This window comes from Centrocercus urophasianus, unplaced genomic scaffold (genome assembly GCF_019232065.1).
Source record: "Centrocercus urophasianus isolate 14NV4802_14NV808 unplaced genomic scaffold, USGS_Curo_1.0 seq_15, whole genome shotgun sequence".
NCBI lineage: Eukaryota > Metazoa > Chordata > Aves > Galliformes > Phasianidae > Centrocercus > Centrocercus urophasianus.
This window is the reverse complement of record NW_024884697.1, coordinates 8,952,129-8,979,979: the sequence shown is the minus strand read 5'-3', so window position 1 is coordinate 8,979,979 and position 27,851 is coordinate 8,952,129. Positions and strand designations below refer to the sequence as shown.

At 34.2% G+C, this 27,851-nt stretch overlaps 1 protein-coding gene across 3 annotated transcripts in view; it reads right to left on the bottom strand.

Annotated features, from left to right (window-relative positions):
• The window catches only part of CACNA2D1 (calcium voltage-gated channel auxiliary subunit alpha2delta 1), a 355,647-nt gene that overhangs the window by 46,484 nt on the left and 281,312 nt on the right, over positions 1 to 27,851 (bottom strand). The window contains exons 12-19 of one of the 3 annotated variants that reach the window (XM_042816159.1): positions 26,175 to 26,279; positions 8,263 to 8,341; positions 6,399 to 6,448; positions 4,755 to 4,844; positions 3,071 to 3,139; positions 2,157 to 2,231; positions 1,148 to 1,188; positions 510 to 573 (exon numbers count right to left, since the gene is read on the bottom strand). In XM_042816159.1, the coding sequence (XP_042672093.1) occupies positions 561 to 573; positions 1,148 to 1,188; positions 2,157 to 2,231; positions 3,071 to 3,139; positions 4,755 to 4,844; positions 6,399 to 6,448; positions 8,263 to 8,341; positions 26,175 to 26,279 (522 nt within the window). In that variant the 3' untranslated portion in view covers positions 510 to 560. Of the gene's footprint in view, positions 1 to 509; positions 574 to 1,113; positions 1,189 to 2,156; positions 2,232 to 3,070; positions 3,140 to 4,754; positions 4,845 to 6,398; positions 6,449 to 8,262; positions 8,342 to 26,174; positions 26,280 to 27,851 lie in introns of those variants that run through there. The other 2 variants (XM_042816158.1, XM_042816157.1) reach the window with 2 other exon arrangements.

The window sequence follows — 27,851 nt, the reverse complement described above, 5'->3', positions numbered from 1 at the left end:
ACAATGATTCATCATTAATTCTAGATTTTTTATTAGTACACTATCCATACATTTCTATCAACTCACAGTGGTTTTATTTATTTGTTTTTGTTAATTCAGCTCTAACCATTTTTCTCTTGTAGAATGATGTATTTTTGCATTGTGAACAACTTGAGGACAAAAGTGCTCAAAGTTTCTTTCTCACAGAGTTAAGGCATTTTGAAATATTCCATTAAACAGAAGATTTGTTGACATGAAGCAATCCTTCATTAAAACAGAGACTGAAGTTTTGATTTCTGAAAAACATTCAGCCATTCACCTTGAAGTATCTCATCAAAGCCAAGGAGGCAACTTCCACAAGGCAATACATGTAATTTATCAGTTCATAGAGGATCAAGACTACTATTATTGGCTATGAATCTAGAGTGAAATTTTGGTTTTAAAGTTTACTGAACTCTCAAGAAAATTACATCCTAATTAGATTTAGACAGATTTTATGTCTGAAAGACCTTTCATAAGTTGAATTAAAATCTAGCATTCTGGAAAAGAGTAAATGGTCTGATCCACCCCAACTCTGCAGCTCAGGTTTCATCTCTGGTAAATAGAAAGTAAGCAAAGAAACAAATATGAAAATACAAGTAAAAATAGTGTGTGATTGTCCCTGATTTCTGCGGTTTTGTAAGTATTAAAGTTTAAACTTCTGAAATAAGAAAACATCAAATAATAAACATACGCTAGTAAACTCCCTTGAGTTTGCTTCAATGGCAACTTGTAACACAGTACAACTTCTTTGTAATATTACACCTATCTCTGGTTGTTTTTTTTGTTTGTTCTTTTTTTTTTCTTTGTTACTACATATACTGAAATACTTATTTTATATTTATAGATGTCTGTGTGAAATATACGTGTTTCTTATTTTACTTATAACAAAATTCAACAAAAATCAATGCTCATCTTCTTGCTACCTAAGTGGATTTGGATGATGCCATACATAAACTGTGGATTTTCCTGACACCCCACAATGGAGAATTCGTTATTATTTTTCTCTGATAATTTAGGCAGTTCTTATTTATTCATATTACTTCGCACAATGTCCCCGTATTACAGTGAACAAAATTAGAAAGTTTCTCATACCTTTGGTTGAAGATTTGGATGAAGTAGCACGTACCCATTAGGATCAATTGCAAAGTAGTATCCATTTGGACAAAGCTGAAAGAAAGAAATGAAGTTTAGCGTAGTAAATCCCTAAGTAATAACGAAAGATTAACCAGTAGCTTTCCAGAAATAGTTACATTGAGGAAAATGTATTGCTTCAAGCATCATGAAGTATGTGAGATATTAATCCAGAGTAAAATTAAAAGAAAAGTTTACTCTTTTAGAATCATAAACTTAGGAGAATAATTTGTGCTGATGTGGAGTTCACAAGGCCCAATCCTTCACTGAAAGAAGTATACTGAGTATGCTCACTACACAGCTGACCTCTCCTATAAGGACGTATTGCTGAATTCTGTTCAACTTGTCCTCCATTATGAACCCTGCTATTCCTTTCCTACTTTTTCAGGCAATCTGTCCAAAGACTGTACTGTGGCATGGGATTTTCCCATCCTAGATGGGAGGCTCTGTATGTGCCTTTGGTAAAATTCATGATATTCTTTGTTTCCCCAGATGTAGTTTTCCACAGTAATGGGTATTTTCTTAGAAATTCTCTAGCTAGATGTCTGAGTATAGAAATCAATCATACTGAATAGTGTATAGACAGACATATATTTTAAAAATTATTATATATAAATAAACATATAAATATATATAAATATATATAAATAAATGTCCTCTAAAAATGGTATTATTACTATTAGCTATAGTTAATTATATACTCTGGACTCTGGTAGGAATCAAACACTGAGCAGCAATGCCTAAGGCTACAGAATAATAAATACTTGGAATATATCCCCTAGTGAAAAAGTTAGCTTTTACAGATGCATTCTGATGGACAATTCACACAGAAGCCTGGGTTTGCCTGGTCAGAAAATCTAAAACAATGGAAAAGAGTATATGAAAAGAAGCCTGCTGGTGTTTTGACTCACTTCCAGTCGTTGCTACATGACTGATGAAAGAGCACACAAAGAAATCGTACATAAATCATATATAAAGAAAAACTAGCAACACAAGCAACTCACCGTAAATCGAGGTGTCAGCTTTTTTATGTCTTCCAGAGAGACATCAACCCCCATTACTCCAAGAATCAACTGGTTCTGGCAAAATTCCAAAATGTTAGGTCATGTTTGACATATTTACAATACAGGATAACTGAGAGTCAGTGAATTTAAATTTTGCCTTCATCTCTTGTTTGACAAAAGTACTTGAAAAGTTGCCTATTTATTACTGGGTCTATTTTAAACATTTTTAATAATAACTAATGTGATTAAAGATAATATACATAATTTAGTCCAGAGTACGGAAATTGTTTCAGAAGACGATAATGCATGCTTTCCTGGATGAACAAACTATAAATGCAAGAACAAAACAAGCAAAATATATTGCTTGTCAAACTATTGTGAGTTACTAGTATCCATATAGACCTGTAAATACACCCTCAGGTTGGGCAGCTGACCATTAAAGTTATTAGACTGTAACAGCACTAGAAAACTTAATACTTAGATCTTAACTTGTACCCACAGTGCTATTTTTTATAATCATTACAACTAATTCATTTAAAGTCTGCATCATTGCCTTTTACCCTGAATTGTCAGAGCTTCACAGATTTGTTATATTTATCTGGCTTTCCTTCCTGGCAAGGCCTAAAAAATGTCACTTTCTACTTCCCATCTCCTGAGCACTTTGCTCATTCACACTGCCACCAGGTCATAGAGACAAAACAAGGAATGTCATACCCTGAAACTCAGAACAACAACATGAGTGACCTGAACTTTCTTGTTCACAAGATGTTAACAGGGAACTAGAGCCAATCTATTTATTTCTGACATATGAGACAATTAAATTGTAGAAAGTTCTATCAAAATGCACATTTTTCTAGGAGTTTAGCATTAAATTTAATTGTTTGCTTGCTTGCTTGCTTTAAATAACAGCTTACTATTTTTCCATTTTGTTCTTTTGTTAGATTGAAGACAGGCAGAGTTCCTGTAATCACAAGTCCCAGCTCCTAAGAAATAAACACATACAGAGGGAATAAAAAGACTTTTCAGTTTAATAACAAATATTCACGGGGAAATAGGGATTAGGGGGAAAAAAAAATAAATGCTTATGATAAAGAACCATTGTTACAAATGAACATTGCCACAAATTCTAATTGCTGCTAACACCAAGACTTGAGAAAAAGCCTGTAAGGGGACTAGATATATCTGTGCCCTCCTTCGTGATAAGAAAGTCAACAGATTTCAACCTTTACCTCTGATAGCTTAGTATGAGTTGGTCTCCACCTAATAAATATTATTACTAAAATGCCCTGTTTTTTATAAATGCATATGTATGCACACACACAAATATGCCTATGATTATATACACAGTTACAAACATGCTTACAAACCACACTTATGCAGGAAACTTGAAGGAAAGACTGAATTAACCCAATGAAAACACACAGTGACATGATAGAAGTTTTCAGATGTCACTCTTCATTAAGCAGATCTCTTTCTTTTCCAAGTTACAAATTTAGCTTTGGCTTTACAACAGGATATGTACAGAAAATAAGAACTTTCGTCACAACATCCTTTATATTTCCAGTAAGTACCTCAACAGTAACCCAGAAAACATGGGTAATGAACTTCTGGTCATTGAAATTCCAAAGAAAAACGGGTTCCCTGTGTGTCATGCTCAGTTCTATGATGTACTGATAAAAATTTACAATAATGCTGACTGACAGGAAGATGTGGATTTTGACATGACATTAATGACCATGTGACCTTAAATAGATACATCGTTCCAGATGACCATTTAACAGTATTTTCTGTCTAGATAGAGTTACTCAGAAGGAGGTTATCTAGAGCAACAGATTAGATTGCTGCTAATAATACTTTGCTGTTTGCAGTTCCCTGAATATGTTTGTTTTACAAGACTTGTGATATGTTTAGCAGTAAAGAAAGTATTTCATACAACTTTTTGTTTGTTTTCCAATTATATACACTGTCCAATTAAAGAAATCATTGCTTTGAGCAAGCAAGTAATTACAACTATGGTAATTTAAAGATCCATGTTCAAAATTTGTACACATACCCAGTGAAAACTGAAAGGTTTAATTCTCCCCTGAGTGCTTGGGGGAAAACAAAAACAAAAACAAAAACAAAAACAAAAAAGCCCTAACACAAAAACAAGCAAACAACCCTCCCCCCTCCACACACAAAAAAACCCCTTCACAACAGTAATATAACTGATGATCTCTATTGCAGCACAAGTATAAAACTGGAAAACTGTTTGTTTTTTTTATTATTATTTTTGCTGTTTTTTGTTTTTTGTTTTTGTTAATTTGTGAACATTGATGACTTCCACCTAAGGATCTGTGTGTAGAAATGCTTTTCTCTGTTAAAGTTCAGAACAGTAATGAAAATACCAGATGCAAGCAAAAATCAGCACGTTGGCACTAGTTCTTCAGAAAGTTGCTCTACTGAAGTGTTCAGATGCTGGAAATGGAAGAATATTATGTTTGGAATAATAATAAAAAATCGTTAGGACTGTGGAGAATGGAGCCTTATGCTAACTGATATCCTATGCCTTTCTTCCGGACAGACCAAGAATTTTACTCTAATAAATAACAGTCATACCAGAGCATCCAGATAGACATTTGTCCATTGGACCTGTTTGGCTTTTTCTCCAGCTAACACCATTGGCCTTCCCAAAACATCCAGATATTCCTGCCAAAAAGTGTAATAAACTTTTCAGAAAGCAGTTATTAGATTCATGTCCAGAAACAGCATAACACTAATAACAGTAAGAAAATAAAAGCAACATTAAAAAAAAAAAAAAAAGAAAAAGATTAGTGAAAAATGTCAACATTCACCACTAACACAAATATTTTATTTACATATTTATTTTATAATTCTACTACCCAACACCTCAGTCTTCAGACTGCAGTATGCACTGCCAAGACAATTCCTGTACTTCAGTGTCAGTTGCTCTATCACAGTTGGACCATATAGATCTATAACCACTGTTCTCTTTTCATGAATTGAGAATTACAATTACATCTATTCAAAAATTAGATGTTAGCGTCACAGTGAAATTACAGGCAGATCACAGATCCTTCAATTTAGAAGAGATAGTGGAGGGTGAGTGGTAATCACTATGTGAGGTCCTACAAGAAGAATCTGTGTAACTCCTATTGAAACTAAACTTTCAGAATTTTAAATGTGCATAGTCCCTGTCTTCCTTTAGTTCTGCACTGAAGATAGAGCTGGTGATCTAAAAAGTTATAAAATTTCTGGTCTGACTTGGGAATGGTTGCCATCAAACTTCTTTTACTCTTTAAGTTTTCCAGTCTGTCTTAAAATATTAGGGATATTTCTTGCCAGACACTATCTGGAAGAGTTTAACAGCATCAAAGGACTCTTACTCAAAGGACTGAAGCCAAAAAAAATGTTTTTTTTTTTGTTAAAGTTATGGACAAATAACTGCTATGATATTTCTTTATTTTTCTGGACATCTGAATACGTGAACTTTCATACAACAGAAAAAAATATCTGTCCATCTACGATGTCAGTTTGGATTGCATCATGTAATTCCAGGATCCTGTGTCCTTAATTATCTGCACTTATGTCTTCTAAATTGTCCCTGAATTTTGAAGAGGAAAAGCTGTCTGTCCAGGCTGGTTAGACTAACTCAGGAACCTCTCAAATAGTTGGGACTGTATCAGGCCACTGTTTCTGTTCAGTTGTGTTCAGAGATTTTATCAGATGTATGCCCTTATACAGACCACTGCCTTCTCCGTGCAATGCAAACCTGTCTAGAAAGGTTATATATTTATAAAAAAAATCTGGTTTTAAAGAACTTTGTGAAAATTGCTGCCAAATCTCAGGATCAAAGAGGAACCAAGTAAGGCAAGGAGGAAAACTGAGCCCAGAATGAAGCCCTTGTCTGAAAAGTGTTACAGGATGCTGATTATTTCAAACTTTAGTTTGTGCGCCTGTGGCCAGCCATTTTTAGAGGGTACTAGCATGACCTGCATGCATGTAAGCTGCTGTGGGCTAGCTGGCTAGGGTAACTGAGGTCACATTGTAAATTGGCTTACTGTAACTGTGCAGAAGGAAAAAATAAATGAAAACATTCTAAGAGAATAATACTGCATATGTACAAGAAAACTACAACTTTTTCTCCATTCTTAATGTACTCTACCTTGGAAAATGGTTTAGAACAGAAATTACCCTACTTTTTGTGTTACAACTGTATCTGCATTTTGCAGACGTCCTTACCTGGGTGTTTATTCTTATGGCTCCAATGGATGGAATTTCATAATAATAGCCTAAAATGGGGAACAGAGATAACACTTTCTTAATATAATACAATTCTAGTTTCTTCATCTTAGGGAATTTAATTTTACTCATAATTTCTAATTAAAACTTTATAGAAAGTACCATGTATGAATGAAACATTTTTTTTGTCAATGCCACATCAGCACATGGACACACATGCCGTACAGGCCAACCTAGTTACTCTTCAGCAGCAAGACTGTATTATGTATTAATTTTGTTAGTTGTTTTTAAAAGTAGGATAATGTACTGAATTTGTATTCTTGTACTCTCAGTTACTCTGAAGGGCCAGCTTACTTAATGGTGGTTTCAAAGCACTGTGATAGAAACAGAATTATATGTTGAATGTATGTATATAAGAAAGCAAAAATAATTATAGTTTGTTGCAGTACTGAAGTTCACAGCATAAAAACATAAAGCAATCTGGAAAGAACAAAAAATTGTATCCAGCATTTCTTCTACAGTGAACATCAGAAATGTCTTCATTCATTATCAATATTATCTCTTATTTGTCTGAATTAAAAACATTGCCCATATTCATCAGTAAGACTGAAAAGAAGGAGAAATAAAGCTCCTGATCCAAGATGCAGTTTCAGACCACAAATCAGAGGGAAGGAGAGCAGAATAAGAGAGGCAAGAGTAATGAGTTTCTCACGTACTTCGTCTTAAGTAATGTGTGATTTGATAACAAATTAAAAGCTTTAAGAAAAATTTAAACCAAAAATTCTTTTTTTGGATGTGCAAGCAAAGAATTCCATCAATTTTGGAAAGATTAGTATGATCATTTTCCTTTGATAATAAAATGACATAGGTGATAATTCCATAAGTGAGCTGGTCTGAATTTATTTTAACAGAATTTAGTTTAAATGCACATAGTATTCAGAGATATAAAGACATTACTTTAAAAATTTGTTCAAAAATCAAGTGCTGATTTTCTGTAATTATCTGACAATGCAATCTACAGAACATCTTGCATAACTTAGAATTCTGAGAGATTTATGATGTTCAGGTAAGCTATAAATTCTTCTCTATCATTACTCTTTCTATATTTGCATCTTTTATGTTTAAAAATTTCTCTTCTGCATTGTATCTTTGTTTATCTCTTGTCTCCTTCCCTAGTTATATGGTGCCTGAGATGCTTTCTTCTCATACTAATTCTAATTGCATCTTTCTACATTTTTCATGCAGAAATTTTAGGAGAATTTTACTTTCTTACATTAATTCTTTTTTTTTTTAATTTCCATTGAAAAAAATCATAAATTTAGGATGCACTTAGAAACTAAGGAATCACAGAAAGAATTGTTATGATATTTTCTTACAGAAAGAAAAAAAAAAGGGGGGTGGGAAGAAAACTAATGCAAGTCAGCTGGTCTCTTCTAAGTTTTTGAGAAGAAAAAAAAAAAAAAAAAAAAAAAAAAGAAAAAAAGAAATTGAATCAGCCAACCAACAGAACAAAAGATCCTTTTGTCCAAGCTCCTTAATATAAAACAGGTTTCACTAATTTTCTTATCTGTCATCAGTTCCATGTTTCCATAGATAGCTATTACAACAAGAACACTCAAAATTTGCCCATAATACCTTATTATTATTATAATGAATACTGTAATAATACTTTTCTTACAACACTGTATTATATAATAACAAATAAACACAAAACTTATTATTTATCCATAGGTATATACACATTTCATCAACTTTTTTGTAACTGATTAAAAATACAAGAAAGCTTCAAATTAGGCTGAAAAATAATTTTTAAAGAATGTTAAAGATATTTCTCTAGCAAAGAACAGTTTCAAAGACAAAGTACCTTTATTTTCACAGGCCATCCACTGAATAGGTCCTTTGTCATAATTATGTTGACCAACAGAAAATGTGAACACACGTACCTAAGCATATTAAAAAACAAACAAAAAGACATAACATAAAACTTAACTAAATACATTAATTAGCTGTGACTCTCAAGTTAATGATTCTTGGATTTTTTTTAAAATATATTTGAAGCAAAAAATATTTGAAGTAAATTGATATCAGTACAATAGAGTCACTGGCATTATGACATTTATGTGTTCTATTTTGTCCCACCAAGTAGAACTCATTAAGAATTTTCTTTCATACATCTTTCATGCTTTAAAGCTTTAATACTGGTTGTTCTGTAAAACATTTGAATTCTTTTTTATTTTTTCTAGTGCGCTTATTTTAACACTTCCTTCTTTTTTAAATTAGTTGCCATTATCTTCTATCATACTGATAAACTAAAATTAATAATAATAAATTAATGAAATAAGATAAAATAATTAAAACCCAGAATGTTTGTATGTAGATTAAAAATCATACAAGATGCAGAAAAAAGCTATATATATATATATATAAAGCTATATATATATATTATGCTTCAGTTTCCAATAGAATATTCTGCTCAGAAGCTGAACTTTTCTGAAGAAAGTTGGAAAAATATTTTCCCAGCAGTTTTAATAAGCTGATAACTATTTCTATGTCCCTCTGAAGGATTATCCTACAGCCACACAGTCTTTCCTTTTCAGGCATCTCTTCATGAACCTTTAACTTTACCACTTCACTTTACAAAACACAGATCATAATATGAAAATAAAATACAAATTCCTTTCCATGGGATTGAGTAATAAAGGACTGTTTTCCTTAAATACATTACATATAAAGCTGCATAGACTCCCTGCAAACTACTTTCTGATTGATGCTAAGTTTTTAGGTTGCATTTATTCAATTTTTCTTCACTTTAGTATGTGCTACATAAACCTTTATTTGTCAAATAAGCAACAGAAATTATGTGACACAGTCAGAGCCAATGTATTAATCAAGAGCTATAGGAATAGTTCCAAATCATCAGTCAACAGGTATCAGTTGGTGAAATTTTATTACTGATGACCCTTATATGGAGGAAGGGCAAACCAAGCCTTCCACTAGACGTCATTTAAATTAGGAATATGTTTTGATTTGCTCTATCTGACCAAACCCTTTGTTTCTGCTTATGGTAGAATTAAAACAACTACTTAGGCAAGATTTAAAAAATAAAATAAAAAAAATCTATTGAAGTTCTAATAAAATTACCATATATAAGGTCATTTCTCAATAACAACTCAAACCAGTTGCAGTTTTAGTTACACAGACAGGCACGTGAATGATTATGTGTCTGATGTTGAATTTTGTTCTCATAGTTTGTATGGACAGGGACAGATGAAAAATACCTTCAATTACCTTGAAAACATCAGTATTGCTAGTATGAACATAACTTTGATATGTCTGCATCTCATTTACCTTTTTTATTATGTGTCACATTGTAAAATCAAGTTTCATTTGCCATCTCCCACTTGTTCCCATTTGTTCTTGACCTTTTTTACAAAGTGCCAGCTATAACCCTTCTAATGGATCTGTTTCTATTTAATTACCATCTATTTTTTACAAGTTAAATATCATGTTGTTTTAAATCTGTATCTCTCAGCTCACAACCCATCTATGACACTTCTGTTTTTTTGGGAACTCACAACTGTTCATGGTTTAGTGTTCACTAAACAATTAAGATTACATTATTCTTAAAAATTATGGTGAAACAAGGCAAAATCAACTAAAGACCACTAGCTAGATAGTTGAGTGATTTGATGTCTCTTTTGGATTAAAAGCAACTAATTAAGTATAAAAGAGTCATGTGGGTTTGCTTGTGTGTGTATAAAATACGAGGCAATTAGACTGGATCATCTAGCATTTGATGTCAAATATAAAATTAAAGCACTGTGTTGGACTCAAGTTGCGAAATGGTATGTAATTTAGGGAAAAGAAGCAGCATGTTAAATCTGCAACTGATATATAAAGAATTCAGAATTTAAAATATTGACAACAACCAGAGGACAATATATCTGATTTAGTGTTCCTTGGATAATTAACAGAGATAAAGAACTGCAATGAAAATTTGAGTTTTTAATTGTTACTTGGTTTGGCAAGAAGGTGGAACATTCAAAAGAGTTCTGTTTTTCCCATTGCCTCATCTGGAATTGAGTAGAATGACAGACCAGCTGGAAAAATGAGTCAGAAAGTCAAATTAACAAGCCAATTTTAGCAAAAAAACATGCTCTGTGCTAGCATTTTCTGTGACATGATACAATGTCAGCCAAAGAACTGAGATGAATCTGTGTATACCTTTTTCTTATAGACATCTCTGCAAAGAAGACAGAAGATTTTCAAACTTAAATAAATAAATAAGACAGGTTTAATTACTTTTACTAGGAATATTGTGAATGAGAATAGATATAGATATAAGCATTTCTCCCTTTATTTGTTCCTCCTTTCAAATTTGGTTTCCACCAAGTAAGCAGATTTTTAAGTTGAAGAAAACTGCCAAGTATCTTTGATCCCTAGTTGTTTTTCATCTGAAATAGCCACTGAGACCTGTTAATTCCTTCTCTGTACTTCTCTAAAAGATCTGAGATCTTTTGAGTACACTAGGTTCCAGGGCTCTTTCACGCAGGTCTTCTTTCCCCAAATCTTTCCCCACAGAAAATCCAGCCTTACAGGGGAGATCCAATTGTTCTCTTCATGTACAAAAATAACATTCAAATTATTAAAAAGTAATGGAAGAATTAGAAGAAGAAAAAAAAAGCCTAAAAAGCTGTCTGGTTCTCAATGGGACTACTGAAAATATAGTTTTTCTAGAAAAGTCATACACTCATGATGGAGAAGTTAAGATGGTCAAATATGGTCTAGAAACTTTTCTTAAGGGTAAGAGTCCTAACTTCCACCACCAAGACTTCAAATCTGATGCTGCATTAGTTCTTTTAGGGTAATAAAATGTACTGATTCGCTATTTGAAACAAGTCTTCTATCATTATTATTTATTTTCAGTGTAAATAGTGTAGAGTAAAGCAATACCTTTATTAAAAATTAAAAATGTTTAGAACTATGTGAGGACAGTCAGATAATGAATGACAAAGGAAAAGGCTGTCCAGAGAAGCTGTTAAGTCTGCATTCTTCAAGATATTAGATAAAGCCCTGAGTAACCCAGTCTGATTTAATCCTGATTTTGCTTTGAGAAGGACATGGGATAAGAGGTCCAAAGGTCCTTGCATCCTGACTTATCCCACAATCCTTTGAAGGATATGAAAGGAAATAAATGAATAAAAAAATAAAAATCCAGCTCTCAATCAGAGAAATTTCCTAACAGAAACAATGCTACAGAAAGTAGAGGAAGAAGTACTTTATTAAGGAACTTAATAATCACATAAACTAAATATTTTACTAATTATTTATTTTCCTTTTTTTTTTTTTTGACTTCAAATTTCTCTCTACAAGAAAAAAGTCTAATAAAGATGAATGTGAACAGAAGGATTCTGACTCTTACACATATGAAGTGATAAAGGCACTCAAGAGAGCTGTGAGGAAAATAGAAATGAAGAGCTATACACAAATAGGCTGGTTTGGTTACAGATCTCAGTTGCCTTTTTCTTTCCCCCCCTATTTTATTTCTTCATATTGCCATTGGAGTAACATAAAGTAATAAGTAAAATGAATCTCACCATTTTACCACAATCGTGTAGAAGTGTGAAAGACTTTTTCCACCACTAGATAAACAAACTGAATCAGAAAATGATCTAATCAGATCATGTAATACTTCGGTATTCATGACAGTAAGATTTCAGAATATATTAATTTGAGCTTTGTAACTGCAGATAAAAAGTAAAAGTTTTTTTTTTAATTAGTATTATTGAAAACCAAGAGAAGCTGTAATAAAGAGGAATTAATAATTCAGTAATTTCAGCATCATCTAGGAAATTATTTTTTCCCATTAATGTGCTTATATAGATTATCAGATATGATGAAAAATTGTTTCAAGTTTATATCTAATAGTTGTACTTCTCAAGCAAGAGTAACATACCAAGACTATAATTCTAAATAAAATTGCAAAAATGCTTTTCTATGCCTCATTATGCAGTCTGTCTCCTACATCCCTCACAAGCATATCTTTTAAGCCACTTAATTAATTTGCAACTCTTCTGCTGGAGATCAGGGAAATGTTATGTTGTTTTCTAGCTATCGCTGTGATCATGCTCAGTGTGTTCCTTTCCTTACTGTGTTTACATCTTTGACTTATCCCCATAACCGAACAGAATTTTGAAGACAATTTCAGATTCTGCTATGAAGTAGCTAAGACCAAAAGGCATCTATGACCAATTTTAATGAAAAGCACAACTTCAGAGTTATCATCTGAAAACCCTAACTAGGTTAGCCATAAGAGATGCCAAATACTGAGTTTCATCTAAATTCTGGCCCATAATCTTTTGTCCTTGACTGCTAGATTCAGAACTTAAAGGGATACAGTCATGATTCATTTGGTTTTATCAATAAAAATAAAGCAGCTTTGCTTTGAAACAAAGGACAGGGAAAAGAGAAGCTGCCTGTTCAGGAGTATTGCTGACAGTGATGTGCTAGAGGAAACTTCTAGGGTCCCTTAGTCTACATTTATGCACTAAATAAACTGGGACATAAATCATTTTCTTTCTCAGTCTGAAGGGCAAAGAATGGCTCACATCTCTATGGCTACATTATTTTGCTTTCCTCCCTCCCTATCCCAACCCCCCACATCATTTGATCTCATTATGATTTCTTTTGGGATCAGCTATGGTTCATGCTCATCCCTGAACTGAACTCCTCAAGACACTGTTTGAGAGAGCTGACTGCCACAGGCCAAGAACCATACCATTGAGTCTGTTAACAATTAAACATTATGGATAATTCTGGACAGTTCTTCAGACTGCATGCTGACCTTGGTTTATGGGTACGGGCACAGCTGTGCGATTCAGTCATAAGAATAAGGCTTGTTTTCTTGTGAACGACTGAGCAGCATTCATCTTTTTCAAAACACCCATGACAGTGCCTCTAACTTTTCAAATGAGAGCTTAATGCTTCTCGGTTTAACCAGAAGTTGTAACTGCGACTGCTCTGAATACCAGGCCCAACAAAGTTCAGAAGTCGGAGATTTAGGCTTTTGTACGTGATCCTTGGACTTCTATGCATTTATTTTGGCCTTAACATAACTAACTGGGGAAAACACAGAGAAAATCTCAGGACCCACAGTTATTAAGTTATAAAGATCTAGAACTCAAAATGCAGAATTCAAATTTCAATGTCAAGTTAGGGAATAGCATGAAACACCAACAGAAATATATCAAGTTGCATTTTTGACTCTTCTGTTCATATCATGATTTGTTTCTTTCTTTAGGTACTATCCAGAAAAAGGTTCAGAGTTGGAAAAAAAAATACAAAAACAATGTGGGACATGGTAAGAATTTATCTCTCAAATACTTACATGCAAAAGATAATTGCAAGCTCAACATCTTTGAATTAATAGATGTGAAAAATGCTGTAATGCGTTTGATAAAACACCTACTCAAGTATTTCCACAATTGAGCCTCTGGGATCACTTCTATTCAATCCTTAACTCCAAGCTGCAGTGATAACTTGTAAATTCCTAGTCTAATTGTAATCTTTCTAATACAAATCCTTCTTTGAAAAATGAAAGAAAAATTATTGGAAAACCTCTTCTGCTTCAGATATGACTCTAAATTATACACAGAGAAAAAAGCATTTAATGATCTTGCTATTTTGAAAAAACAGACACAAGTACACTGACGTGCTGTGTGGTAAAATACAATTGCTGGTTTTGCCGTGATTTTTTTGTTGCATCACAATGAAAACATATCTGCATTAAAACAAAAAAGAGGGGGTATTTTCTAGTGTAAAGCTTGAAAACACTATTACCACTATTACAATTTAACACTTTAGAAAATTTGAGAATTACCACTTCCACTGAACCGAGAGAACACAAATTCATTTGTACTGTTCTACATCTTATTAGTGCCACCTTGTGGAACTGTAGCAACCAATTCCTAACTCACTGATGCTAGCAGTTGATGCTCCTTCCTGCTCTGCTAGGAGTACAAAGGTTTAAATACTTTGCTCATATAAACTATTCTATCTCTGTTAAATCACTTCTAATTAAATTGATGAAACACTGATGATATGGTCATTTCAGTCTTTATGTTCTTAAACCTTTCATGAGACAAAAGTATAATAGAAGTAGAAACTGTATTAGTCCATCCTGATAGGAATTTACTATAGAGATATTACATGATAATGAGGAGGCTATGTCCTCTGCATCGAGCAACCTACATATGTAAAAAGAAGTTTCTAATATCATCGTTTTTCTAGCTGTAGGTACAAATCAGCTGTATTACTACCCTTTTAAAACATTAATCTCAACAGCAGTTAGAAAGAGAAAAGCTGTGACTTCAAAAACAAGTTGGATTTCATTATTATGTGCCTGAAGTGAGGTTTTAGAGTCAATTTGGTTGTGACTATCCTAACAAAAATTGTGCCTTGGCCAACGCACTGGCCTTGAGAGAATTGAGGAAGTTCCTGGGACAGCAGAGTCTGCACACATCATTGGAAGCTATATTATTGCTTTTTCCTTCTCTCCTTTTCCTTGGTGCTCATGGGAGCAGTGCCAGAGCCCTAGTTGAGAGTGCACCAGTTGGCACAGCTTGCAAACCTCAAAGGTCTAACTAACCATACATATGATTGCAAAAGTGTTTAAGCCCATGTCCTTTCCCAATGGAATTCATTAATATAAGTGATGCCTTAAGACACTGAGGCAGACATTTGATGTCACCGATCATGCAGTGCAGTTACTGTATGCTTAACCCATCCATTGAAACTCATGGATTTATTTCATCTGGAAGAACTCGAAATATCCCTGAAGTAGTCTTCTGTGGTGCGGATTTGCAGCTGTAGTTTGAGTGAAAGAGTGCTGACATACTAGCAGCTTCTCCTGCATTACTGACTGAGCTCTCCTGAATGTGCCAACTCACCAGACTGCCCCAGACTACCTCAGGAATAAATGTAAGGCAATCCTTTTGAATCAAGTGATTTTCCAGCCACTCACTCCATCTCCAGGTCATTCTTGTTCCTCCCTCAGATTAAGAAATTACACTATCAGCTTTTTCATGTTCCAACTGATTATTTACTTTTTCCACACAAACTCTATTTACTCAGTTGACTTGTTTTCTTCTATGGTTATCTTAATAATTTTTCTTTGCTGAAGCAGAAAACAACTGAATTTCTCCTTTCCCTAAGCTAATTCACCCCGACATTCAGCATTTAGCATTCCCTGAAGAAAAAAATCATTTTTTCCAAGAGTTCTTTGTACATTTGGTTGCTCATATTGGAAAGCAGACAAAGGAGGTGACAAAGTATTTCCCTCTGTACTCTAGATTAAAAGCATTTTCGGCATTTCTTTGATAGTCAAAACAACACTGTGAGGGAGATGAGCAGCTGGAAAGGACCAGATTAATTAGAGGGATATTCACTGTTCCTGTCATGACACCAAGCCTTTTTTTTTTTTTTTTTTTTTTTTTTTTTTTTTTTTAAATTTATTTGAAGTATTTAAAGGAATATTTAATATCCCACTGAACATATTCTATCTAATGAAGTTATTTCAAACTCTTGTTTTTAGCAGTTTTTAACTCTGCACTGTAGAGTAACTATTAAAATTTAAATTTTATTCAATTACCTTTTTAAAAAAATTATTCAGTGATCTTTCTTTAAAAAAAAAACAGTACACTTTGCCCTTTGTATAGTTATTCTCTCTATTATTTACTCCCACTACTCTAGTATTGTACAGCTTGGGAAGTAAAACAAAGTACTTGCAAATGCCAAACAGTCTTACAAAAGAGAGACTTTTTCCCTTGTTCATGTGCTGTTTTTTGGAGATCAGCCTTCAAAAGGAACATTATCCTATGACAGTCTTAAGAGTGAGAGATTTAAGAATGAATATTCTGCAAGTTTTGTTCAATTTTTAAGAGAAGAAAAAATGTTAAGCACTTTTAACTGCGGAAACTTGCCACTACACATAAGACTGGGCTTAGGGCAACCTGACCTTGTACTTATTGGCAGTAAAACATTCCTGTATGTAACAAGCTTGCACTGATGATGCCTGATTTCAGCAACTGCCAAATGTCCTATAATATCTGAAAGACTGAGTCTTATGTGCAATCATATATTAGAGAACGTCCTTCGCAGCTAGCAATTAATGCAATCGGTGTGCATGCTAGCCATTGTGCTTCTTGCCAAACTGCACCTGAAATTCAGCATTGTCTTCGAAAAACACTACAAACATACATCTCATCTATACGACTGAAAGAGATAGTTCCTCCCTATACTGAATGACACATATTTTCTTTACCTTTCTAATCAGCTTAATAAACTTACCTGTAAGGGAAAAAAATAAAATGAAAGACCACAAACAAACAAAAAAGAAAAGAACTGATACTACATGTAATCTTCAGGTAAAACCAGGGGGCTGTCTGTAGTCCTGGTCTGTTCAACAGCTTGTATAAGAGGGCACTTTTTATAATTCTTATGGCATGTTTTGCATTCAAAACAGCGGGGAGAAGAGCAAAGAACTCCAGGTAACAAGATATAGGACATATATCAGTCTGTGTGAAGTAACTGAATTTTAATTCTTTGCCACAAAGTCTGGCTTTTTAATGAAGAGGAGAAAAGAAGCATTTTCATGCTTACTTAAATATGCTTCTTACAGAGAAATCTACTAGAAACAAAATACTGCCTTTGGTTTTGTTTTTAAATAAAATAGCCTATACAAGACTGCAACAGAAAGCTCCAAGGTTACTGTTTTCTTAGCATCATAAAAATCACAGAATCTTTAGAGTTGGAAGAGACCTTTAAAGGTCATCTTGTTCAAATCCCCTGCAAAGAACAGGGACATCCGCTTCTAGACCAGGTTGCCCATGATTCAGCCTCATCCTGGAAGCTTCCAGGGACATCCACCACATCTATGGCAACCTGTTCCAGTGCCTTAACACTCTCATTGTAAAAGACTTCCCTTATATCTAACCTAAATCTACACTCTTCAAGCTTAAAACCACTTCCCCTTGTTCTGTCACAACAAACACTGCTACAAAGTCTGTCCCCTTCTTTCCTGTAGCTCCCCTTTAGATGCTGAAAGGCTGCTCTCAGGTCACCTCATAGCCTTCTCTTCACCAGGCTGAATGGCTCCAGCTCTTTCAGCCTGTCTTCATTTTTTCTGGCCCTTCTATGGATGTGCTCCAGCAGGTCCATGTCCCTCTTGTACTGAGGACTCCATATCTGGATGCAGTACTCCAGGTGAGGGTTCACCAGTGAAGAGTAGTGGGACAGGATCACTTCCCTTGCCCTGCTGGCCAAGCTTCTTTTGATGCAGCCCAGGATATGATTGGCTCTCTGGGTGTGAGGGCACATTACTGGCTCATGTCCAGTTTGCCATGGCAGGGTTGCACTCAATCCTCCCATTCCCCAGCTTGTATTGGTAGTGGGGGCTGCCTCAACCCAGGTGCAAGACCTTGCACTTGGATTTGTTGAACCTCATGCAGTTCACCTGGGCCCACTGCTCAAGCCTGTCTAGGTCCCCTTGAATGGCATCCTGTCCCTCTGGTGTGTCAACCATACCACACAGCTTGGTGTCATCAGCAAACTTGCTGAAGGTGCACTCGACCCCACTGTCAAAGTCACTGTTACTGAAGAGCATTGGTGTCAGTACTGACCCCTAAGGACACCACTTGTCACTGATCTCCATCCAGACATTGAATCACTGATCACCACTCTCTAGACTTGATCCTGCAGCCAGTTCCTCATCTATTGAAAAGCCCACCCATCAAATCCACATCTTTCCAATTTGGAGAGAAGGATCTTGTGGGGTACCATGTCAAAGGCCGTACTGAAATCCAGATAGATGACATCAGTGGCTCTTCTCTTATTCTCTGATGCAGTTACACCATCATGAAAGGTCACTAGTTTGGTCAAACAGGATTTGCCCTTGGTGAAGCCATGCTGGTTCTCCCATATCCCCTCTCTATCTTTCATGCATCTTAGCATAGTTTCCATGAGGATTTACTTCAGATCTTTCCTGACACAGACATAAGACTGACAGGTAAGTAGTTCCCAGGGTCACCTTTTTCATCCTTCCTAAAAATGGTTGTGATGTGCTTCTTCTCCACTCATGAGGGACTTCACCTCATTGCCACGACTTTTCAAATAGCATTGAGAATGGCATGGAAACTACATCAGCGAATTCATTCAAGACTCTGGGATGCATCTCATTGAGACACATAGACTTGTGGATGTCCAGGTTCCTCAGGTGGTCACAAATCTAATCTCTGCTTATAATGGGAGGGATGTTGCTTCCTCAGTCCCCTCCTACCAAACCAAACATTTGAAGGCTGTGTGATGAGCAGTTATCAGAGAAGACCGAGGCAAAAAAGCAGTTAAATACCTCAGCCATCTCCTTGTCTGCTGTTAAAGGCTTGCTGCTTTTGTCTACATATAGGACCAAGAATACAACATGGAGAGTATGAGTTACACAGTTCATCACCTTCAAAGAGATGGCTTTATAAAAGGGTATATAAATAAACACAATTCTTTCTTGTTAACAAGATCTATTAAAATAAAGTCAGAATTGTTGAAAAACAACACAACAAAATAATATTTGCAGCTTGCCACCCAAGTACTTTGGTCAGTATGGATTTAATTTCTTCTTTTGCAGGGCACTATGAAATACAGAACTCCCATGTAAAACTCTTCAAACACTGAATACATCACCTTGAATTTGACACAAGATTAACCTGAATATGATTTTAACTAAATTTACTGTCTTCAAATGGAGACTCAAGATAGAAACAAGAACAGAGATGCATAATAGGCCAAGAATTCTATTACTGCATATGGAGGCTGATTCTGCTATGAAACATAAAAGTGTTTTGTGTGTGTTTCCTCTTTTTTTTAACAGTAAGATCTATAAAAATTATTGCAAAAACCTAAAAAAAATTAAGATCTCATTCTTGAATGTCATTTCCCATAGCCATGTAAAGACAACACTGCAAAGTCACTTCCTCATTCTTCTATTCTGTATAGCACTTCTAGTTCCATGCAAAAGACTAAAGAACATGATTATTATTCTCCTGAGATATGACAGAACAGGTTTTAACTTTTCATTTGAAATTAATCATGACTTTGAATCCAAGTCATTTTCTGTATAAAAGCACTTCATTCTCTTTGCTTTTCATCTGTATACTCATCTGTAACTTTTTTGTATTTATTTTCTTGCTTTTTGTCATCAATGAAATTTTTTTTTTTTCCAAATTTTACAAACAACACTTGCTTAACTGCAGACAAGAATTGTTATTTGATAAGATTTCTCAGACAGTGCTCTCTCATTTCAGGTATTGATGTGCTCTCCCACCAGCAGCAATCTGGAATAGTTTACATTTAAGCTGCACAGTGTTTCTACTTACATAAATGAAGTTCACAGACATCTACACTTATGATTTGTCATTTCCTATTTTATATCCCTTTCATATATAATGCATCCTGAGTGAACACATTCCTTGTTATCAGAATGAACTGAAACTATTTATCTTGAAATTTTCATTTCCCTCTTCACCTGTCCTCTCTTTAAACTGCTGCAGACGTACAACTTGTCCTACTATCTGTTTCAGATTACTACATGGTTACTACAAAGATTGCCATTCTGTAACTTCTTTTCAGTCCCAATATGAAATCTCCTACACATTTCCACCTGTTTTTCCATCAGTGCATTGGCCAGTCTTTTCACTAAAAGATGTCCCATTCCATTTGAAATGTTGTATTATCCCATCTAATGTGCTAACTCTCAACTAGTGCTCACTAGAAACATATATTTTTTATTATATGTGTTCATGCTGATAAAACAGTATAATGGAAAACACAACTCTTGAGTACACCGTAGAAGCTTAGGAATATTTTTTGTTCTAGAAGATGTCAAAGAGTTTTTTTCTGAATTAACTGAAAATCTGGAAGGAACAAGATAGTTGGATTGAAAGAGCACGAACTGATTTTGGAAGGTGTGGCATTTTGTTCATGTAAATAAGTAAAATGCAGTCCCATTCTCTTATTTTCATTCCATAATAATCATAATGTACTTTCTATATTAAGTTATATCCTATCCCTCTTGCCTAGATTAATCATTTTGTGCCATCTGCAGCATAAACCTGCATGACACCTTGAATCAATCACTATTAATGTAGTGGTTTGTAACTGAAGATAAACAAAAATAGACATATCAAATAGTCTCCTCACACCAAACATGAAAGAAACAAGCTGTCAGTTGGGTATTATGTAACACATACATATGATTCTAATAAGACTGATAAGATTACTTTTCAACAAAATTACATTAAAAGTTTTCTTAGCCTTCTGCAGTTCTCAGCATGAACACATGGATTTTATCTTGCAAGCAGATAAAAACTCCACATGGTAACCCAGACGGTGTCATGATGATAATGAAACAGCAGCCTAAAGAGAAACTCGGTACCAACATGAAGCCCTGTGGATATAAGCATGAAAAGGCTTTTCTGCATGCTGATCTCCCTAAATAAACCCTCAGCTGCCCTGCTGCACTTTCTGCTGCGCTTCCTAGGCCTGCAGCAATCTTGCCCAACAAATTTATGTACACATATAGAACAGCATGTGAGACTTGACAGCTGAAGGGAAAAGTGGGTGAAAAGGTAACAAGAAATGGATAGCAATTCCTTATTGCAACTTTATGGGGAAAAAAAAAAAAAAGGAAGAAAAAAAGAAAAAGATTTTATATAGTCTAAATGAAAAGGCATCACGGAAAGACAGTGTGGGAAGGGCTGTGTCAGACTCCTCAAATGCAACAGCATTGCCAGGCAATGGACACATGCCAGGAGTACATCAGTGCAGCTTCTTTCCTAAAAGGATATTTTTTAAACATTAAAAACAAACAAACAACAACAAAAAAAAAACCCCATAATATTTCTAATATTTACTCATTTCTGAATGGAGGAAGAAGCTTCACACTATCAGGTAACTGTGTCACAAAACTTAGGTAAATGAGGAAAGATGTGTACCTGATATGAAACTTAAAAAATAAACAAACAAACAAAAAAAGCAAAACAAAATTATTTCCTGGATATACACATTTGTAACCTTAAACCACCTAGTACTGTTCAATTTAGTTACTACTGAAGTTTTTCCAAATAGTAATTGTCACAGAGGAAAACTACTGATGTGGAATATTTACATTCATTAATTAAATGACATTAATCTATGTTAGGAACTGAGAAGCTAGAACTGTCGAGTACATTCTCAACCCTTCATAAATAAGTGAGGCTAAGAAATTGGCAAAAAAAAAAAAAAAAACCTTAAGAATAAGATATTTCTGCAGCAAGCTCTCTACTAATATTTGCCACTTTAATTAAAAGGAAAAAAAGAAAGCATACAACAAAAAACACAAGGGACTGACTGCAAAATGTTTGAGTACTGACCCAAATTTTACCCAGAATGTTCTAGCTTTACCAGTTGTGAAAGCCACAGTATTGTATTGCGCATACAATAAATTAAAATTAAGAGCTGGACATACTCTTAAGACAGAAATGATTAGGGAAGGAGCCAGAGAGCCAGTTCAACCAGCTGGCTGGAAATCTTTTCTGTTATGGGATGATTCTTTGTACCATCACTTCAATAAAATTCACGGCGCAAGAAGGCTGTCTAGGGAGAAATAACAGCTTCTGCCTCTCTGAAGATCACAGAAGGCAAATGCAGTATGGCTCAGACAACGATCTAAAAACTGAAAGCGTAAAGACTGGCTTAGCACTTACGCTATTTTATGTATGAAATTATGCTACATGGTATCCAGACAAACTAGAACTTTGCTCACTTCAGTCCTTTATTTCCTTACTTAGTGCTGTATCCTGTGTCACAGATCTGGTACACAGAAACGCAAGAGCTTTGACACTTTGATATTTGTTAAGCCCCATCAGAGGTCGATATTGGTGCTGAGAAATATACTGTTTTTATTTTCAGCTTCATGAGTAACTCTAGAAAGTTACATTTATTCAGTCTGACACCTAATCAGAATCCCATGGCTATCCCAAGTAGAAATGTCATCAGCTTTCTCAGTGGTCATTTGTAGTCAGAAATAATGCTTTCAGGCTTGTCTGGAATGACTCAACTACCATTGCCTAGATTAACACTAAATATTTCTCTTTTTTAGTCATACCGATATGCAATTGCACTATAATAGATGCAATCCAATGAAAAAAAAATGGTAAGGATAGCAGAAGGAATTTTTATTTTAGAAGAACTTTTGCAAATGTTTTCTCATAGAGGTTTAATTATATCATTCAACAGAAACACTGAATCTGTCACATTTGAAAAAAGACACTTGATAATCCTACATTCCTTTGTGAAACTTCCCAGGTTGGAGCCTCCTCACACTGAGCTTCTATCACTGTAGCAGCTCTGTGCCCACCACACACAACTATTTATAATATAACTGAGTTGTTGAGACAGTTCTCTTTATACCTTTTCTTCTCAAATGACAATGCCATGAGGTTGTATTAATCATTACAGATAATTTGGTGAGAATGAGACATGAGACTGACCTTGTGCTTCTCCTCCCACCTGAAATCAGTCCATCTGACCACCCAAGACATCTGTCATGCCAGGAAACTTCAGACAACTGAAAGTGCATAAGCTAGATATAAAATCTTTTTCCTACTCACATAAATTGAGCAATTCTGAGTGCACAGTCTGCCCTGAAGAACTGTATTAGTTTTCTATTTTTAAGCTGAATTCAAAATTCTTAGGATGGAGAATGCCTACTGTGCCTGTGTTTCAATTCAATTTATATTGCTATCTTCAGTGAAGCCATCTGCAGTATGAGTGCAAATAAAAAGCAAATTTACCACCCACATTCCTGAAATTCATAGTGTGTGGTATTTCACACATTTAATGTGACTGCCCCAAATGTCACCTTAAAGGTAAACAAGCCAATTTTTAAATATCAAGTACAGCATATAGTTGCAATCTGTGACAATAAAATCTGGGTTTACAGAGGGAAAAAGCCACGCAAAGGTAAAACATAATTGTAATTTTTCAGATGAAAAACTTTTTTAGATGAAAACTAGGAAAGTTGCTCCTCAAAAAAAGTTTTATAAATTTTAAAATAATCTTCATACTTTGATTTGTAAAGACAGAAAACTGTTTTAAGTATACCTGCATCCCTATCCAAATATATGGAATTCAGTAATTTAAAAGAGCAGTTTTCCAGACTGGAATCCAAGATGTTTTTCAGTACTTTTAAACTGCTTACTGCATCTTTTTGTTTCTAAACTCAGAGGGCAGCACTAAGGGTAATGTAAACAAGTGTACTAAATCACATCATCTGACTGCACAAAATTCATTTCAACTTCTTTCACGGGAAAGAATTACAAAGTTAATGACACAAAGAAGAAAACAGGCAGAGAGCTGAAGACATTTTACATAAAATGAAGACAAGTAATAATATATTTGAATGAAACTATTTGTTTGAACAAGAGAAAATAGTAAGTTTAAGAAATTTCAGAACAGAATCTAGATTGGCATAAAATCTAATATCTGATCATGGAGGCAGCCTACTGTGTAATCTAAGAAGGTAATGCTATGTGACTATTACCTCAAAAAATTAAAATTATATTTTTCAAGTTACATTGTGTCTGTCAGTGCTGTTATTACTGTGCTCTGTTCAATTACATGAAGATAGATAGAAAAGGAACAAGATTTGGGACTGAGGGTAGTATAACCAAGGAAACCATCATTGAATATTTTGTGTTAGTCTTATTTTTTTTAAATATTATTTTTATTTCATTATTTCATATATACATATAGGATGTCTTATATAATGTTTATAATATTGATTTTATCATTATTGTTATTATTATTATACTAGAACGATTCAAATGATTGTCAGGGAAGTTTTATTATTATTTCTAAAAATGAATTTACTGTTTCATTAGAAAGTTTTCAACCATTAATTTCTTTTCAATAAGACAACAATTGTTTTTGATTGAAAACTGATAAAGAGAAAGAATTATACCTGCAAGTTTTTCTTACTCTCTCTTTTATTTCCAAAGTCACCTTAGAGGAAAAACAGCAAGGATTGTATCTAACAACCCATTAACAAAATATAATTTCTTACAGATATGGATTTGTAGATACTTAGAACATAAATTTGTAGGAAAATGACCTTGCATTGCATCTGCACTACAGTTAATTACACATGAAAATGCACTTAACTAGTCAGAAATCCAACTGTGACTGTTGCCACCATTACACACTTGTTACATGCAACAAAAAATCTAAACATTTATTTGGTAGAGAGAACAAGAAAGTGAGAGTGTATTATATATAAAATTATCCATACTACTATACATCAAAACAGCCCAATTCTTAGCAGTGTAAATTTGCAGTATTGAGAGATGCAGTAAAAGTGCCATTCTAAATTATATTTCATTAATTATACTTCACAGAATGATTGTCAGGCATGATGTAAGACAACAGATCACAGCACTGAAAATCTGTTACATTATTTGAACTAGATATTTTGCTGTAATTTTCCATTAGCACAGTAAATTAAATGGAAAATAATAAGATGTATTCTCCCTCTCATTTGTCTCTTCTTTAGTTTATAGCATTTGTTATATAATAAAAGCTATCATGTCCACATTTGAAGAGGAATCTCTGCATATATTTTCAGAATACAGCCATGTGTGTCACAGAGTGAGTTGCTATGATTTCAACTGTTCCATCTAATTAAAAATACAGACACAAGGAATAACTACATCCCATCACATCATTCTATGTCAAACACTATTATAAAGCAGACATAAAATTATTATTCACTAAGTGAATCATTGGTGGAGATGGAAATTGTCTTGCATTCCTAGCTCCACTTTTGAAAGGATTAATTCAAATGTATGTGTATTTCCATTGAAATACATCTACTGCTTTACGCATAGACATACATGGCAACTACTAAAGTGTCTGAGGAAACTAATCTAACATCTAGAGGCATCTTCGTACAGGAGGTATAGGTAAGTTCTTAGTTACAATATGAACCCAGCTTACATTTAACTTTTCTTTAGAAATAAATTAATCTTCTGAGCATAATGATTTACCTGAAAAATAGTAGAGAACAACCATAAACCTGTTTTATTTGACACACATGTGAAAAACCCAATCTGATCAGCACAAAATCCAGTGCTTCTTGTGTCAAGTCCATAATTCTAGTTTAATTATAGAACAAGTTTCAACACCAGAAAACTGTCCCTTTACTAGTTAAGACACTCAGTTTCATAATTAGCCTCACAGGGAAAGATGGGTGGCTTTGTTCTAGACCAAAGCTGTTCAGATTCAGATTTTTGAGACCTACTTTTGCCTTTGGTTGATGAACAACAAAACACATTGAAAATACTCACAGTGAGAAGATACATTCTATATTATTTAACTACCTGTGATTCCACTTGATAGTGCAAGGATTGCAGTAAAGCAAGAAAAATGCTATTAGCATTTAATTCTGAATGGCTAATGCACTTTTGTACCACTTGACAACAGTGAGTTACAAAGTGCAAACATTAAATATGTTTTACATTTTTTTTAAATGAATATTATATAGTTAGACAGCTCTAAGTGCCCAGAAAGTTCAATAATAATAATAAAAAAGAATATATTATACACATACCAAAATGCTTTTATTTCTGTATTTAAATATTCCACATCATACTACTGTACTTAATAAAAGAAAGTCTTTCATATATTACTTACTTTTTTGTCTTCATTATATTTATGGAATATTTCTTGCGCTCTTTCTTCACCGCCATCCGTAAACAACATTATAATCTTATTGCAGTTAGCTCTAGAAACACTGTGCTGTAGAAATACAAACAGAAGCTTATATTTTATTTCAAGCTATAAAGAATAACAATTGTTCTATTTGATGGCTTTCACATAAAAATGTTTATTACTTTAACAGAAGGAAAAATTTCTGCACTTTGGGAGTAATGAAAATACTTACAAAGTCTTCCAGCATTTCATTCAGTACCTCCTTCCAAAAAATTAAAAAAATAAAAAGCACCAAAAAAGACTTTTTTTTCATTGTATGAGAGCTAAGCCCAACAGTTCTAGGATCTGTTCAGAGGAATGAGGATCACCACCAAACTTTGACACCATCTCCACAGCATAGCTATACAGATGCTCTGCATCATTACAGTGATCTGAGATTTGTATGTGACAGCCTCTGTATATTTTTAATTTTCTCTTTTCCATCCCTAATGTCATTTTGGAAATTTGGAAACAATAGTCTTCTAATGAATAACTGAATGTGAAATGAATTACTAAATATGAATTACTGAGTATGCACTCAAAAAAAAAAAAAAAAAAAAAAAAAGAACATGCGTTTTTTTTTTTTTCTGCTCTACTCCTGCTCAAAGACTCTTCATTATTTCTTGAGAAGGAGCCTGGAACAAAGAGAATTGAGGAGAAACCCCTTTGACTCCTTATTCAGCAGTCAAAGTAACTAGTAAAGCCACTGGGAAAAACATAATGTACTATGCAAAGAAATAAAAGTGGAGTTCCAAAGCCAGAACAAGAAAGAAATGAAGGAATTTTGGCTCCTTACAAAGGAGCCACAGGCTCCTCTGCTGGCACTCATCACAGTTCCTCATTGCCTGAAAAGTTCTATCTAGTCTAAACAATCCTTTCTTAAGTTGTGCAGCCAGCATTCCCTGTACTCCGTGTTGCACACAAGAGATCCTACCCAGGCATGGTCTGGTACTTCTGAGTAGATGCATGTGAAGGAGTAAAACATTTAGAAATTCTGCGGAATAAAATGAACGTTGCCCCTCATAAGCTACATTTTGCTATATTGATTCACTGTACATTCAGACAGAGAAAAATAGCAGGGTGATCTTTCCACAGAACCAAATCCTCCCTTACTTTAGTCTTTGTAAATAGAATAAATGACTAACTTTCACCTAGCTAGTCAGGTGAGATGATCCCACTCCCCTTCATTACTTTTCATCCTGCTCTCTGATACGACTCGGTGTTCTGTAACAGAGACCCAACACCAAACACTCAAACATCAGCCAGTTATACCTAATATTGCAGCTCCAAGTTCTACCAGCAAATTAAAATCAAAATATTATCAGCAGTCACTATACTCATAGATGAGTAAGTTTGCCTCAGAAATGTTCTGTATTGGTAGGTCAATGTCCAGGGAATTAGTACTTATTTAATCAATAAACAAACAAGCAAATAAACAATAACAACAAAAAGCAAATCAAATGATTTTCCTTCATACAGTAACAAAAAATCCCTTGAAATCAATACATTCCCTTCAGTCTCATTAGCACACTCTTGTTCATTTGGAATTAAACAACTTATGACCCTCTTTTACTTGTGAAATATAACTTACAAGATACTGCTTTGGGTTGCAATATTCTT